Source organism: Amaranthus tricolor, chromosome 10, assembly GCF_026212465.1.
Source record: "Amaranthus tricolor cultivar Red isolate AtriRed21 chromosome 10, ASM2621246v1, whole genome shotgun sequence".
Classification (NCBI taxonomy): domain Eukaryota; kingdom Viridiplantae; phylum Streptophyta; class Magnoliopsida; order Caryophyllales; family Amaranthaceae; genus Amaranthus; species Amaranthus tricolor.
Window position 1 is genome coordinate 7,994,740 of NC_080056.1, and position 17,416 is coordinate 8,012,155.

Here is a 17,416-nt window from a genome sequence, read left to right on the forward strand (position 1 = left end):
CAAGAGGAATTCAAGAGGACAATGGAACAAATAGATTTTGAATTTCCTAGGTTAAAAATGACATAGGAGTAGGGGAAGGAGTATAAAGTTACATTTAATACTTGACGTGTTTTTACAATGTTCACATTTTGATGTCATGAGGATACCTTTTCTACGTACAACTCCAAAGAAAGAATATGAGTATACTTTGAATGCTCCTACCTAGTCTCTAATGCCTCTTCATCCTCACTAGGATAAGCTAAAAATTATCTATTCATCCTATATAAAAACTTATGTTCACATTAATTGTTGTAGAATCAATGCCAATCGTCCTTGAATATATATAAAGTTTTAATTCATTCAAGTCCATGTTCGAATTGAACATGAAAAGTTTATATTTGCCATCAACATCAACATTCCTATTACTTGTTCGAAAACAACAAATTACACAATATAATCTCATTTTTACAAAATTACATACATATTAACTCAATATTATTATCAAGTTCATCACAAGAACAAGTACATTTAATATACACATCAAGTTCTAATTTATTAAACAAAACTAATTCGAAGTACTGATATCATGAACAACTACACTTCACCATCAACAATTATAAATAAAAAATACTCATGTCCACCAAGAACCCGAGCCCATCAATTATATACTCATATTCACTTCAATTAAGGTATATGTTGTGCTAAACCTTTCGTCTCTAACAACAACAACATGAATAACAACAACGACAACAATCAGGCACTCACTACCCACCAAATATATACTCATATCCACTTTAATTGAGGCATATACTGTGTTAAATTTTTCGTGTGTAAGAGTAACAACAACGACGACAACAACGACAACAACAACAACAACTAACAACAATGCCACCACCAACTACTTAACAACAAGAGTAGCAACAACCAACAACAAAAACAAGTTATTATATTCGATTAAGCATAATTAAATTAGACCAGACTAAATTAAAGACCAAGTCAAATAAAAAAAATTGAACTTTAATCTAATACAAGTCTTAATAATTAATAAATTCAAATAAGAATCGATATAATCAGCGAAGAAAACAATTGTTTACGATTAAAATTGGGTCGTCTTACTCAATTTCCCCTTAATTGGTTGGCTGCTTCACTGCTTGGCTTCATAATTCATAAACCTAGAAGAATTCTTAAGAACAAGAATCTTTTTTCTGCCATTTCCAGTTTTTCGGCAATTAACAAATCAAATCAATCACAGATTTTCTTGATTTTTTAATCCTAGCTTCAGCAAGCATACCAACAACTTCATGTTCTCTCTTCCCTTGATTGGATTATACTGGTAGTACTACTTTTTCGCTTCATTTTTTATTTTCTGTAGATGTAAAATTATTAGTATTTGGTTAAGCAGTCTAATCTTAGTCATTTCTGCTGAAATTCGTCAGTATTATACTTTTGAGCAGGATTTTAATGGTGCAGAGAATATAGTCAAGTTTTTGTAAAAGGTTTGGTTGATTTTGATCATGGAGAATCGTTCTAATGGACTACTTGGTGGATGTGAAATTCATGGTTTCCGTACCATGGAAGGTATTTCATTATTATTCTTTTGATTCACTTGTTTTTCATTGAATGTTTTGGTGCTTTGTAATATTATCAATTGCTCATATATTTGAAAATAAAATTTTGATTCTTAAAATTTGAAGTATTGGATTGTTCTGAAAATTGTAGTTACTCCTACTTGTGAGAAATGGGAATACAGTCAATATTAATTTGAATTTTAATTCTTGTTTGCTTAAGTTTTAGTTGATGAATTGAAGGAATCGAAGTGTTGTGGTATTCAAATCTATATTGCTATTTTTTGCTAATTTTACAATAGTCAAGTTCAAAAACATGTTATAACTTGCATTTCTACTCCTAAGATAACCAGCAATGTGTTGATGGTTCGTCTTTCTGTTCTATATTCATTTCGTGATGCGAAAGTAAGAACTCTAAACTAGCTATATGGAATTTGGGCTTATTGTTAGTTTGAAGGTTTGATGGATCCTTATTTGGGAAGTTCCTTCCTAATGTCCTTTGTAATGAAAATTCATCCCAAACTTGCATTCATACCCTAATTTCTCTGATGGCTTATGCTAAGTGGGGTTTGGAGGGGTTTGATTTACTAAGACCTAAGAGGTTTTTTGGATTGACCTCTTAAGAAATCCATCCAAAATTTGTTTATAAATTTCTATTCCATTTTCCACATATTATCACCTCTAAGGTGGTAATGTATGCTAGTGATAACTAAAAAGAGATAGGGGTAGACAAGTGTGAATCATGATATTGGCATGGAACGTGCCGAGTATAATTGCTATAAACTCATTATAATGACAATCATTTATATCTGGCTATTGAACGAGGTTGTTAAAAGCATGATAAAGGGTAAAGATACCTCATAAAACATTCTGTCTATTCTTCTACTATTTTTGTTTGTTATTCTCATCTTGTTTTTCATTGTTGAACCTCTTGAAGCTTTCATTTCAATTATCTTATCATATTTCTTTCCCTTTCATTTCTATTCATACCCTTTTAGTTCTTTTCTTATACTCTAATAATTCCCTACTATTAAGGGTTTTATTTAGATCCAATTGAGCTGCAAGACATAGATTTTCTTTATACCTCTTATTGATCAGTGTATTGACTGGTTAGGTTTTGTATTTAATGGTGGCAACTCTGTTGATATTGAAGCTTTTGGGTGTAGGGCCACCTATTACGTTACTTTATACTTTTGTAGATAAAAGATTAGGTACTTTTGATGCTTCACACATTTGCTATTTCGAAATATGGGAAGTAATTGACATTGGGAAATTAAGATTAGTTTATATACTTATAATATTAGGGGTGATTGTTGCAAAGATTTTTCATTCCATATGTTACCTTGTGTTTGGAGTTTTGGACTACTAGGAATATAGTCTATAGATGGTTCCATCCTTCCACACCTGCAGAATGTCATGCACAAGGCTGATGCTAGTATTTCAATTTAGGAGGACCCTTTAATAAGCTTGGCTTGCACTGGTGACTTTTGATTTAGTGAAAAGGATGCTTACTGGGATGAACACATTCTGATGCAAGGCCATGATTCATGAGACTGTTTTGGTTATAAGATTAGAGTGCATGTCAGCATACACTGTGTCTGTTTCTTTCTTCTAAATTTGTTTCAGACGAGTCTTCTAAAACATTATGTTCACTGTTCAAATGTAGTGGGCCAACGTCAATTAGATAACCTTTTGTTGTTTAAAGTACTTCTTCTTGTTCAAGGATTAGAAGCCTCACTCAGGTTCGCTTTTGTTGACAGATTTGGATATCCCGAGCATAATGAAGGAAGCAAAGAGTAGGTGGCTCCGCCCCAATGAAATCCATGCTATATTGTTCAACTATACTTATTTTGACATCCATGTTAAGCCAGTCAGCCTGCCAAAAGGTAATGTCCTTTTTAAATATGATATTTTAGTGGGCCGTGGTTATTCATTGCAGCTCGAATTTAACAACACATATTTTAGGCCTTGAATTTTAATGGTTTTGACGAAAATACTGCTTTAAATTATACCATTAGCTAGTTTTTGTGCATTGATTTTAGATGCTTGGCATAGTGCAATTTTTTCACTATGATACTCTGTCTCTTTGGCGGGTCGAACAAGAAAGAGAGAGAGCTATGAGTGTAATACCCCCATAATTAGGTTCACTTTTGTTGAGTCCGACCGCCAGATCTATTTCTAAGAACTTTTAATGTAAGACAAAACAATTATAAAATAACTTGGTAGAATTTAACTAAACTAAACAAGTCTTACAATTTATAAAAGTTTCAAACCGAAAATAAAATCCTTAGAATTTTAGACCAACTATAATGTTATGGATTGACATATTCAGAGAAATGATATTAATAATGGCAGAAAAGAAATGTGTATGATTGTATCAAATTGTATGTAAAATGTAAATGTATTTGTATAACGAAGAACTGAATGTAACCTAAGAACGATTACAAAGTTAGTCAAGCGATTCGAAAAGCTTGAAGTCTCTCTAAGTGACTCGAAGACTCATCCCAAATCTATTACACAAAAATTAATTCCTTTGCATTCCCTTCCCCTTCTATTCATACTATATTCTCTTCTTCGATTTATACCTATATATTGTATGAGTCATGAGGCACCTGTATGAGTGCCATTTTGAGTGTACTTGATTTATTTTTACATATTTTTATCTTTTTTATTTTAGTATGATGTAGAGCTTGCAGTCCCTTTCTTCAGTTTGTTTCGATGTTGATGTTAGGGAATTCTTTACTTTGACTTTGATTCTTGACTTGTAAATAAAATTAGCGACTATCCTACTCCTGAAGTTTGTATCAGTGAGTTTGTGGCTTCTCTGAGAACTAAGTTTTGTTCCAATCTTCATGAATGTTATCTGTGATAATTCATTTAGCTATTTTTGATAGAAATAGTGACAATGAAAGATATTCTTTCAGTCATTCTGATTCTGTTTTATAATCTTGTTAGGTCTGCCATATTTGTAATGCAGTGATCTGGTATTGCAGCTAGTGACCTTGATAGTGTATCCTGTTTGGATTATTCATATCACATTGAGTGCTTTATGAACTTTGTTAATATACATTTGGACATTATTCACAGGTGGGACAATTGTCTTATTTGATCGTAAAAAGCTACGCAATTTTAGGAAAGATGGTCACAATTGGAAGAAGAAAAAGGATGGGAAAACTGTCAAAGAAGCTCATGAACACCTAAAGGTGAGGATTTATACGTCTAGAGTTGCGGTTATATATGATACAATGGAGTTGTTAATCTTCACCATGATTTACTTCAAAACATCCTATTCTGAGTATATGTCAATGTATGAATTCTATCTCAGATACGTTTATTAATTTATTTAGCTTAGATAATAGATTAGTAGCCTTTCAAGTGCTTGAAACAATGATTGCTGCACTATTTACAAGTATATTGCTGGTGAACAAGTCTTTTGTAGCTTCTGTTCTCTGAATGGTTGTATACTACTTAAATCCCTTACTGCAGATGTAAAACTAATGACCTGCTTATTTGAAACTCTGGAAAGCTGCACGATACTGGTTAAAAGCTGCTAACCTTGTTTTTTTCCTAACTTTTTTTGCGTACTTTCTAGGTTGGCACTGAGGAAAGAATACATGTATACTATGCTCACGGTGAAGATAGCCCAAATTTTGTCCGCAGATGTTACTGGTTGCTTGATAAGTATGTATGTTTTGAACAGTGAAGCTTACTGATTCACAATTTTGAAAATTTTGTAGAAGTTAAATTAATGCTCTCTTTTTACGGCTTGTGCCAAATTCTTTTACATATAGAGCTGCTTACGTTCAACATTTTCGTTTCAGGGCTTTGGAACATATAGTACTGGTGCATTACCGTGAAACTCAAGAGGTTAGGTACTTGGCTGTGCACTCCTTGAGTATTGAATGACTTCATATTAGATTTGTAGATTCTCTGGAAATTAGTGCAAAATCTCGGATGCAGCCGTTGTTGCTGTAACGGTGACGAATCCACTATTGCGGTTAATGTGGATGGTTTTGTGGTTATCATGTTTACATACATGGTAACTCAAAAACCTTTACAATGCGATCACAATGCAGTGATGTGGCAAATAGTTTGCACTATTGTCTAGAAATAGCGATCCTAAAAAGTACCGGAGTTCATGGCTATTAGATGCGTAAAGAGTTGGGGTTTAAGATAGGCTTTTCTAATGTTGAATAGTTGGGGAGGTGTTCAATTCTTGAGAAATGACAGCAAAATATTTTTTGGTGAAGGATGAAAGCATATCTTCTATCATATTATTAAAATTTGATTTCTCGTACATTGGGCAGGGGTCCAAGAGTCGGAGTCGTTATTTTATCAAAAATTTCCATGTTTTTGATCTAAAATAGTATCGAAATATCCTACCCGTATTTGAGTGTTGAGGATCCACATGAGTGCGTTGAGGCAAAACAAGATAAAACTAACAGTGCTATTCCCATTCAGAGGTGAAAAAGAAACTTGTGGAGTTAGATGGGGAAGGCTAATATTTCTGAGGAGCTCGATTTTTGACAGCTCAAGCTAATTCATAGTCCATACCTTGCTCGCATTTCCAGCTTTAGCATTATTTTTTATTGACTGATAAACAGTAAGTGAATGGATTCATAGGATCACGTGGGAGGAGATTTTTCATTGAGGCTGTAAGTCTTTCTAAATAAAGGAGTTCTCAAGTTCTATCATGAAGAGGTATTGTTAAAGGGATTACCACTGTGAATCTGTGATGAATTGTGGTCTGCCGATTAGATCACTAGAGAAGTCGGATCGGTGGAGATAAGAAGTTGATTTTCTCATCTTTTGGGTTTTAAAACAGAGAAGTTAGCTAAACTAAAATTTGCTGCAGCCAAAATGAGAAGAACCTTCCTGAATGGTGGACATTTTGTAGTTGTACTTTCAATAAGTTAGTTTCAACTTTTCTCTGAAAGTAACAGTAAAATCCCAAACATTCAAAGCTTTCAGTCTGGATAATCCTATTCAGTCACTCTCTTTCAATTTGTTTAGGAAAAGACGAAACCTATGAAGGAACAAAAGAATCAATGTAAAACAAACTTTTTCTTATGTTCCCACATGAGGTCAGACTTTAGGATCAGCAGCTAAGTATCTAAATAAGGTACATGTTTTAACAGTTACTGTGTTTAAATTTTAATTAAAATTTAACTTCCACCCCTTTTCTCATCCTAAATCAAAAATAACACAAAGGCGAGAGTGCAAATACAATAGGGAAAAAAACATGACTAGAGTTCCACAATGAACTTGTTTAATGGTTGGTATGGAAGAGAACCGATGAGATGGATTCACTTTCGTTGGAATAAAAGAGAACGAAGTGCAAATACTCATAGGCAATCAATGAGAAGAATATTGTTTGATGAAAATTTGAGAGCGAAATATGAAGCTGAAATAAAATATGCACGGCCAGAGTTTAATGAAAAAGGAGTTTATGAACAGTAGCCTCCTTAGTATATTCTCAACTGCTAATTAATGGGTAAATTCCACCCAGCAAAATTATGAACCGAAAATTGATTACATTGCAATGCTGCCTGTGAAACTTGCTACTCTGCTTTGTTTTTCAGTGTCTGCAAAGGTGGAATAGGAAAAGAAAGTCATTATAGTAATTTCTATTCTGTTAGAGGTCATTTAGCATTTTTCACTAAATAAGGTCAGTCAATGTATTTGCACAAAATTCAAAATTACCTTGTGAATCCAAAAATTGTCTACCATGTAAGATCTTTAATTTTGTTATTCTTTTTGTTGAACTTGAAACGCTTACTTGGGCCTTGGCTGTGGTCAATGGTTTATCTGTTTCAGGCTTCTTCAATCACACCTGTGGATTCAGGTTTTCGTTCGGACTTGTCTGAATATTCAGCTTCTCAGCTTTTGTCGAGGAGCAATGAAAGCCTGGTCAATCAAGTCTATTACCCTGCCATGAAAGACTTTACAGGTAGTTGCACTATGTTGAAGCAAAATCTGTCAGTGGTTTCATAATCCACTTTGTGCCCTTCCCTTGTGTTTTGCTGTATTTTTATCTACCGCAATCTTGTTCACGATGAATAGCCAGCCATTGCAAGATCTTCTCAGCTTGAAAATTTTGTTTGCTCTCTGTTCTGACTACTCTTTAATTCTGATGGATAATTGAAGTCTTCTGACTTTTTTGCTGAAATTTAAACTAGAATCTGGTGGAAGTATCCATGTTACCAATCATGAGATACAATTGCATGAGATTAACACTCTTGATTGGGACGAGCTTTTAGCGTCGAATGATCTCAATGAAGCAACATTCATCTCTAACGGTGATGATTCTCATTTCATAGTAATTATAATATACAGACCAAGAATTTTCTTGTCTCATGTTCATCATTTTTCTCCTTAGCAGAAAAAACTCCATACCTTCAGCAAGACAAGCATCCGTCTGTGAACATCTCAGAAAACAATGTAAGGGATCTTACTGGTGCTTAAAATGCTTGAGCTCAAGATGTGTTTCTTTTTCGCCTTTTCTTTTATTGTTTCTATTGCATCTAAATGGTTATATACCTGTAGACTTTAAAATAAAATAGTTCATTCAGTAATGATATTATGGGTTAATATTATGATCATGATTTGTGCGATTCTGTTTATCTGAGAGAAGTTTTGTAACGGCTACTCTTACTAGATTACCACAAGAAAAAGGGTGTAAGGGCTTGGCCTCTCTGGTCTCGTCACAACCTCACTTATAAAAAGGTGTTAGAAGTTTAATTTGCGATGGATGGTGCTTCAAAGATCAAGGCACTACGGGTTAGGCAATTTTTTAGAGTTCTGATTGAATCCTTGTTACTAGGGTATTAGAAAAAAAAAAAGAATAGAGGTAAGAATGGATCTCCAAAATGAGGGTGTTAAGAACTGATCCATGTAAAAATCATGTTGCAACACTATGTGTCTTAACATATCTCCTCCTTATTACTCGGTAGGCTGTAGGGATCAGATTTTCTGCTGCCATATTAATTTCAAATCATCTTTTAGGACTACTTGGAATAAATTTTAACTTGTCTTACCTTTTTATGCCTTTTCCTCCATCTGCTCTCACCTGGAGAACTTATGGTAAAATACATAAATATGTTCATTTGTCACTTCTTTATAACCCTTTCAGCCTAAATCTCTTCTCCTTTCATTTTAAATGTTTTGAAATCTTAATCTTTTGCTAATCTTGTGATAGTTATGACTTGAAAACTATTTCAGTGAAATTCATCTCTTAAAATTCCAACAATAAATATTGATAAGGCTGTATAATCCTATCCTTCTAATGTTACCTTGGGGTGAGTCTAGGGTGGATTGTGGAGCCATTGAATGGCATTAGAGTAATGAAATGTTGTGTAAAGCATGGATAAATCATTCAGTTTTTGATTGATTGTCGCTTGACTCATGAGCTGTGCCGTTGATTTTATTATATTATTTTTCACTCTGCATGGCTGAAAATGTGTGATATCTCTTATTTTCCCAAATGCTATGTTTTCCCAATGTATGAATTTATATCTTTATCTCATTTGACAAATTCAATTTATGTATAGAAAACAACTCTAGTGTGTAGATTGCTTGGGGAACGAGGTTCTTTTTTTAAGTTTGGCCCTTGTAGGTTATTTGATTATATGGTGCTAGTATTGCTTTTAGACTACTAGAAAGTTGGTTGTTCAATGGTAAAGGGAAGCCATAATATTGCATGGGGTCAAAGGTTTAAGTCTTCTTAGAAGCATATCACAATAGATGGTGGATAATTTTGTTTATTATAATTTTTCTTCATATACACCTGAGCCTCTTAGCTTTTATTTTTTGGAATCACCCTGGTTGGTAGTCAGTGGCGGATCCAAAACTCAAAATCATGGGTAGCACCAACATGTTGAAGTAAATTAATAAAAAATTCAACAGAGTTTTGTTTTTCAAATGAACAACCCAAAACTTTTCATTACACCAAATTGACTCGTACAAGTAAAATATCACGATAAAAATCTCATCTTATTGCCACTAAAAAAAAGGGTTATAAATATCATCCGCATCGCATTGTATAAAGTTACAAGTTACAAGTTACAACGAGATCAAGGTTTAACATAGTGAAATACATCCTTCGTACTGAAATACTCGTTATATTACGGTTATTGACATTATTCATCGTTCAAGAATATTTTATATATTACGGCTTATATGTAAGATAAAATATAGGCAAGTGGGATCTTATTTGAATCGTCTATTCGAATAGTTTCATAAAATTAGCTTTTCATGATTTTTAGATGTGCATATTTCAATATATAAGTAATTAAAATAACATATTGGATCGAGTAAAAAGTCAAATGTAGCCAATATCATAGAACAAAGGAAATACAAGGTAACAAAAAACGGAAAATTAATTTTCAAAAAAGAAAACATGGGTAGCCTATGCCACCCATTGTTACAATGTGCATCCGCCATTGTTGGTAGTATAATGATAGAATGCAAAGATTTGTGATGAGTATGCATTTATTCAATAATTAGGTTCTATTAGTTGTTATTATGTGTTTGTATCATTTTCATGCAGTCACTCTAAAGAAAGAGTAAAGTATACTTGTATAGTTAATGATTTAGTGGAGACAGGTAAGTGATCCCCCCACCCTCATTTATGCAGATTGAACATATCTCAATTACTTCCATATTTGCAGGGAAACTTTTTGTTGACTAGAACCCCTCATCCAGATTTGCTCACATCCAGAAATTCTATGAAACCTATTACAGAAATTAGTTCGAGTCATATGGGTGACATGTTTCTCCCTTTGTTGGAGGTTCAAACAAATCAAAAAGATGATAGCAGGGTTTATAATATGGGGACAGTGGCTGATAGAAATTTTTCAGACAGAATGGCTAAGGATGATTTGTTAAGTCAAGACAGCTTAGGAAGGTGGATGAATGAGATAATAGTTGATTCACCTGAGTCAGTGAATGATCCTTCCTATGAATCTTCTGTAGCAACTAGTCATGGATCTATTGTGTCTTCAGCAGCAGTTGACCATGAAGGACCTGTCCCTGCACAGATCTTTTGCATAACTGATTTGTCACCATCATGGGCATATTCTACTGAAGAAACAAAGGTTAGGTTATATGTTGCAAGAATACCGATCTTATTTTTGACATCATTTAAAAGTTCAATTGGGTTTAATCAAGGCAATCACTTTCTTTATGCTGGTCAAAAAGATTCTACACACATATGATGCTTCTTTCTCATATTAACACACTATTTATCATAGGCACCACACCCATCCCAAATAATCATGGAGACCAGACATGAAAGTTCCTTGTATTATGATTGTTTTATACAAAATACATATCCAAAAACATGAAGCAAATATCTCATTCTCGTGATTGAACATATTTTACTGAACTTTCTAATGTATTGTTTTGAGGTGACATAAATAGAACATAGGACAAAGTCACAAATCAACTTTATTAAATTGAAATTTTATTTAGAAACATCATAAATGTGGATTCTTTTGTGTGTTTAACATTTGAAGATAATGATTACAATTGATTTATTAAAGCTAGTAAGAGAAAATGTTGGAAGAAAATTTTCCTTAAAATTGTGATTTATTGAATTCTTCCATATGATTACATTTTAATTCATTATGTTAGAATTTAAAAGGGATAAAGGAGGGGTACAAAGACTTTCTTGGTTGACGTGCAAGATTTTTTGGAAAGAGAGTATCTAGGCTAATTCTTGGAATATTATGTTTCCTGCTCCCTTATTTTGTGCATGAATGAAGTAGGAAGTAGTTTTTGTTTTCTTTTTTATAAATTTATGGGTTTGGGCATTTGATATTTTTATCATTTTAGGGTCCCTAAGATTGGGGCCCCATGTGACATGGGACTCTTAAGACATGGCAAGGAATTGGCTTGTGTAATAGACAGTGTCATTCATTGTTGCCGACTGTTAGTCTGTTCGGAAAAACAGCAGAGGTAGCAAGAAGCTGTATGCATGGTGTTAATAAAGCGAGAATATAAATAGATGTTGTACTAGTGTAATTTAAAGCATTACAATGAAAGAAATACAAGCATGCACTCTCCCTGGACATGAGTAGAGAAATAAAACTCACTTATTGTGTATACAAATCACTTCTCCTCTTTCCTATTTATATGTACTGTGCATAGGCATAAATCCTTCAGATACATACTTTGAAAGCCACGAGGCTCTGTACAGTTTCTCCCAATCACAATTTGACATATTTGGTGCAAGTCTATTGAGCCAATATAATTATTCTCTGATGATCTGGTGACTAGAGGTTTATATATACTTAAAAAAAAGATTCTTTCTATGTTCGAATAAATGGTGTCACTTTCATTTTTGAGTTTTTTTTAATGTACTTTGACAATCCTCTGATTTACTATACTGAGCTTGGAGAAATGTATCCTAGAAAAAGTTTGTATAGTACTACTGTATTTTAGCTCTCCAAATGAACTCTCCTTTTTATGTTGATTACGATGCTGATTGTGTCAAGTTTCAATTACAGTTTTCTTGTGATAACATATTACGCCAAAAGAAAATTGACCAGGATGTGCTGAGAACTTTGTACTTCTACATTAAGATTTTTGTGCTTTATTTTGTCAAAAATGCTTGTGTTACCTTTTTTTTTAAAATACCTTTTTTCTAAATAAGTTTACGTATATTATTAATGAACATTTCATATTGGTTGCAGATTTTAGTGGTAGGATTTTTTCACCAGGAATATCGACATTTAGCAAAGTCTACCATATATTGTGTCTGTGGTGACACACTGTATCCTGCTGAAATTATTCAAGTTGGTGTGTTTCGTTGTTTGGTCTCTCCACATAGTTCTGGATCTGTAAACTTTTACTTGAGCATTGATGGTAAGACACCCATAAGTCAAATTATTACTTTTGAGTTTCGTGCCTCTGCATCTACTAATGTAGTCAGAAGGGACAAATCTCAGTGGAATATGTTCCGGATACAGATTAGGCTTGCTCATTTGCTTTACTCCACGTCCAAGAGCCTTGACATTTTATCTAGCAAAATATCACCAAGTTCTTTAAAAGAGGGAAAAAAGTTTGCCCTCAAATATTGTAATCTTTCTGATAGTTGGGCATATTTTAGCAAACTGATAGAAAGCGGAAAGATCTCTTTTGACCGAGCTAAGGACTGTTTGTTTGAACTTTCAATGAAGAGCAGACTTAAGGAATGGCTGTTAGAGAGAGTAGTTGATGGGAGTAAAATTACTGAACGTGATACTGAAGGTCAAGGGGTTCTGCATTTGTGTGCTATCCTTGGTTATACATGGGCAGTCTATCCATTTTCTTGCTGTGGCTTATCATTGGACTTTAGGGACAAGTTTGGATGGACAGCTCTTCATTGGGCTGCATACTATGGAAGGTAGGTCAAATGATGCATTGTCTTGTTAACTGTTTTCTGCTTTTTGTTCACGTGATTATTTTCTCAATTTTTTTGCTCAATTGGTGCTTATTAAATAGTCTATTGTTTGAAGTTACTACTATATGCTAAAGTAGCTGGATAATTCTATAGTGGTTGGCTTTAAAGCTAACCACTATAATAACTTTAATTAAAAAAATATATAAAAAATTAATATTAAGTTTGAGATTTTTTATGATAACTAAATAATATTTACTAATTATGTCAAAAAATAAATTTATTTGGAAGTCATTTGTTATTTTAATATTTTTTTGGCATTTTAATCATACTTTAATAGATAAAAAAATTAAATGGCTCAGATTTTATCTTATTCTGAGCAGTTGAGATTGCATGATTGTGGTGGTTGACTTTAAAAGCCAACCACTAAAGAATTACCCTAAAGTAGCCAGTTCTTCAACCGCAGCAAATATGTGTGTTTGTGTTATAAAATCTAATAAGAAGATTTTCTTTTCACTGTTTGAGATGCATTACGCAAACTTCATAATTTTTTTATAAATCTAATTTTATATAACCCACATGGCCCGTGGATTAGCGGAAGATGATTATGAGTTCCACTTGCGACAAGTTAGGTGTTGCGTTCAGGACTTGGTGCCATAGCAAATTAGCAATGTAGTTATTCCCTCCTTACCCTCCAGATTGACTCAGTTGCATGGGGTTAGGGTTTCAAACATATTTCCTTGGGTAGCGGGGTTTAGCACTCACCACATCGTCTGAATCCCTACAAAAAATCATATAAGAAAACTTGGGGATGGACGAGTTTTAAAACGGTAATAATGTGTGTGATTTTTATTAATTTCTTTAGGTAAATTATATTTAATTTTCAAGCTGGTGGTAAACTGTAAACTCAATTAACTGATGTACACGTTGATTGAATTCTCTTGGTATATCAGTTTTTGATGATTAATCTATACAGAGAAAAAATGGTGGCTGCTCTTCTATCTGCTGGAGCAAAACCAAACTTGGTTACAGATCCCACTTCTGATAATCCTGGTGGATGTACTGCCGCTGATGTTGCAGCTAAGCAGGGTTTTGAGGGTTTAGCTGCTTATCTTTCAGAAAAATCTTTGGTTCAGCAATTTGAAGACATGAAGATTGCAGGAAATGCTGGTGGCTCACTTGAGACGCACACTTATGAGTCTCCAATTACCAGCGGCATCACCGAGGAGGATCTTTATCTAAAGGATACGCTGGCAGCTTATCGTACGGCAGCTGATGCTGCTGCACGCATTCAGGTTGCTTTTAGGGAGACGACACTCAAGCAAAGGACTAAGGCTGTTGAAGGCTCAAATCCAGAGTTGGAAGCACGGTATATTGTTGCAGCAATGAAGATACAACATGCATATCGAAATTATGAGGTGCGGAAGCAGATAGCTGCTGCTGCTCGCATACAATATAGATTCAGAACGTGGAAACTTCGAAAAGATTTCCTCAATAAGCGACGACAAGCTATTAAAATTCAGGTAAGGCTGGATTTTGATGCTCTTGCATTATTACTAATTAAAGTTTTCACCTTTTATCTTACTTCCTCGATCGCATATAAGTCCGGGGTTCTGTTGTTCATGCTGTTTTGTCATATCAAAAGCTAACCCATGTGTTGTCTCTTTCATATCTTCTTTGCATATATGCATTGGGCTCTACCATATAGTGATTTCCTTTAAGCTGAATACTGTCTTCACCTGCGAGAAAGAGAAATATGATAATTGTATCTTTTGTGTTTACCAATATTCTTCTAGTGTCCCAGCTTATTTTTGTCTGCCACAGAAACTTCTTTTGATATGGCTCTTTTGCAGAGTATTTCGGGTTTTTTTTGGATTTTTTCAATAGGATGGAGCCTGGAGAAAGAAGGGGTAGGTTGGGAGGAAAATGAAATATATTGATCTCTGACAGCGAAGAAATGCTTATTCTTTTTCCCTGTTCTCGCTAGTGCAGCTTGACCTTTTCTCTATGTGTAGCTCAACTAAGGTGGCTTTATTGATTGACTGCAAAATTGCATGTTGGGATCGTCAACTCTTGTTGGTTTTACGGGCAAAAAAACAAAGAGATTTGGGATTCTTTAAAGCGTCATACCACCTGAATATCAGTGTGCATGATCCTAGTAGCCGCCTAGCAGGCACAGGGATCCATGTTTGCCTTTTTAATATGTATATCCTGTTCTAAGAACTTCAACTTTTGAAAAAATTGGTTGAGATGTCCTGATCTTTCTTGTGTTCTGGTGCTCAAGTCTATAAAACCTCCCTTTTAATTTCAATTTGTTTTGTTAGTTTAATGAGATGATTCTGATCTTTTCTCCTTGATTCAGGCTATATTCAGGGGCTTCCAAGTGCGCCGGGAATACAGGAAGATTACTTGGTCTGTTGGGGTGCTCGAGAAAGCAATACTTAGGTGGCGTCGTAAGAGGAGAGGCTTTTGTGGCCTTAAGGTTGAAATTAAGGAGCCTAATGATGATCAGAAACGGGAAAGTGATACAGAAGAAGATTTTTATCGAGCTAGCAGAAAACAAGCCGAGGAGCGTGTAGAAAAAGCTGTGGTGCGTGTACAATCAATGTTCCGTTCGAAGCAGGCACAGCAAGAATATCGAAGGATGAAATTAGCTCATACGCAAGCACAGGTGCGTACACTCTTGTCACCCCTTTCAGATTTCAATATATGTTGAGGAGCCCTATTGATGATCTTCTTACAAGTAAAAATAGCTATATCTGTAACTTCAAACGACTTGTAGTAACTGAGAGAAACCTAACTTGACACGTAGATCTAAATTCAACCTGTATCTCATAATCTGTAATTGCAATTCCCTCGACATAATTTTGCTTCTGAAACTTTTTTAAGCATGACATGAAACGGGACCAAAACCGTAACCCATATATCTGAAATGCCAGTTTTACTCGCTAGTAAGCATTATTTACGACTAATGGCTAAAAAGTTATTTCTTTCTTTTTCCAGCTTGGATATGGAGAAGCAGTTGATCCTTATGACTTTTTGAGTGAAATGTAGTTCGATCAAGATGCATGCAGTGCATTGTGTCTGCATCGGAGTAACAACCGTTGTTTAGTATTCGGTGACGGGAAGTGTGCTCTTTCAGCTCTATACATGTCTGTTAAAGGGTGTAGATATGTAGAATTGGTTGGTTCTTCCCTTCACATAAATAGTTTTGTCTTTGTCTTTGTAACTTTATGCATCTGTTTACCATTCTTTTGCTTTGAGGCAGGTTGTATACTTTGTTTTGGGGGAGGTTAAGGACATAATGTTGATACTCATTCAACTATTATAAATTATACTTGCAGCTTTATTGTCTCCTCTTAGTTTTGTTGATGACAAACTTAGACCATCATCACCATCACCATCAAACCCGGTATATCCCGCCGCTCATAGAGACAACAAATCAAATGAAAAAAAAAAGTTTTTTAAAAATATTTGAGATTTAGACAGTGTTGGTTTTTGAGTTGTAACCTTTTCTTTTGTGTTTAATGACTTATGTGGAGTCCTTATATCATATTATGTCATTTAGTGATGAGAATGTTTTGTCAAAACAAAAAGATTTAGTAAGTTGAAACCACTCTTCTTTATGGGTATGAATTGCCGTCTTTTTTTTCTTTTTCAGACTCTAATTATAGTTTTTCCTATAAACTGAATATGTTGGGTATGATGATGATGAAAAGTGAAGATGCTAATATTGGGATCGAATTCCTCTAAACCAATTTTGGCTCAAAAATTTTATAAATGTTAAGATGAGGCAATTTTTTTTATATTTCTAATAAAAATTAATCTATATAATTTCAACTTTCAATTATGCTTGATAAACTCAATTTTAAAGTGTTTTTCACAATATACTTATCTCAAAGATGATCGACTACTGCAGATAATTTATAAAAATTCATTCTTACCCTTTCTCCACTCCCCTACTCTAATAACATTTGAAAATTTATATTAAATGAGTTTAATTTTGAAGATGAACTTTGTTTCAACCATCTATTGGTTTTTAATAATAAATATAAAACTATTAAATTGAGGATTTAAAATGGGATATTATCTAAGTTTGAATAAATATTATTTTTTTTAAACAATGTTTTACATTTGAATTCTCATATAATTCTTTTATTTCTTTATTCTATCATGTAATAAAAAAATCAGAGTATCCAACAATTTAATAGAGCACACAAAACCTCCATTCACAGCAAAATCACAAACTAATTATGCTCACGCAATCGATCAAGAAAGCGTCAAAACAAGCAACACTTTGCACTAACATACATTGTGATTGGACTACTTAGACAACTTAGAACTGTTAGTAAGGAGTTTGCTCACACTTTTTTGTTCGTCTTTTTTTACCTTGTAACAATTTTATTTTAGGCAATGCTTTCATTTTTTTTCTTTATTTTTATTCATATTACCTTTTTCATTTGCTCTCGTTTTTTATCTGATCAACATAATT

General features: G+C 33.8%; 1 protein-coding gene across 6 annotated transcripts; it reads left to right on the forward strand.

The window, feature by feature from the left end:
• The first annotated feature begins 1,003 nt into the window (after positions 1-1,003).
• LOC130825198 (calmodulin-binding transcription activator 6) lies at positions 1,004-16,273 on the forward strand. Of its 6 annotated transcripts, none has more exons than XM_057690309.1 (14): positions 1,004-1,312; positions 1,434-1,557; positions 3,305-3,430; positions 4,632-4,747; positions 5,137-5,225; positions 5,366-5,411; positions 7,362-7,494; positions 7,724-7,843; positions 7,927-7,985; positions 10,214-10,639; positions 12,239-12,930; positions 13,901-14,447; positions 15,287-15,595; positions 15,928-16,273. In XM_057690309.1, the coding sequence occupies exons 2-14, from the start codon at positions 1,494-1,496 to the stop codon at positions 15,976-15,978; spliced, it is 2,778 nt and encodes a 925-aa protein (XP_057546292.1). In that variant the 5' UTR covers positions 1,004-1,312; positions 1,434-1,493; the 3' UTR covers positions 15,979-16,273. The 6 variants fall into 6 exon arrangements, with proteins under 6 accessions (XP_057546292.1, XP_057546293.1, XP_057546289.1 ...); XM_057690310.1 differs by having other exon boundaries at positions 1,008-1,312; positions 1,416-1,557; XM_057690306.1 differs by having other exon boundaries at positions 1,035-1,312; positions 1,416-1,557; positions 7,924-7,985.
• The last annotated feature ends 1,143 nt before the right edge of the window (positions 16,274-17,416 follow it).

What these genes read in the sequence shown, in the direction of transcription:
- LOC130825198 (XM_057690306.1), top strand. Translation starts at nt 1,494, where the DNA reads ATGGAGAATCGTTCTAATGGACTACTTGGTGGATGTGAAATTCATGGT. An exon ending in GCCAGTCAGCCTGCCAAAAG is followed by an intron (nt 3,431 to 4,631) that starts GTAATGTCCTTT and finishes CATTATTCACAG; the next exon opens with GTGGGACAATTGTCTTATTT. An exon ending in AGCAACATTCATCTCTAACG is followed by an intron (nt 7,844 to 7,923) that starts GTGATGATTCTC and finishes TTTTCTCCTTAG; the next exon opens with CAGAAAAAACTCCATACCTT.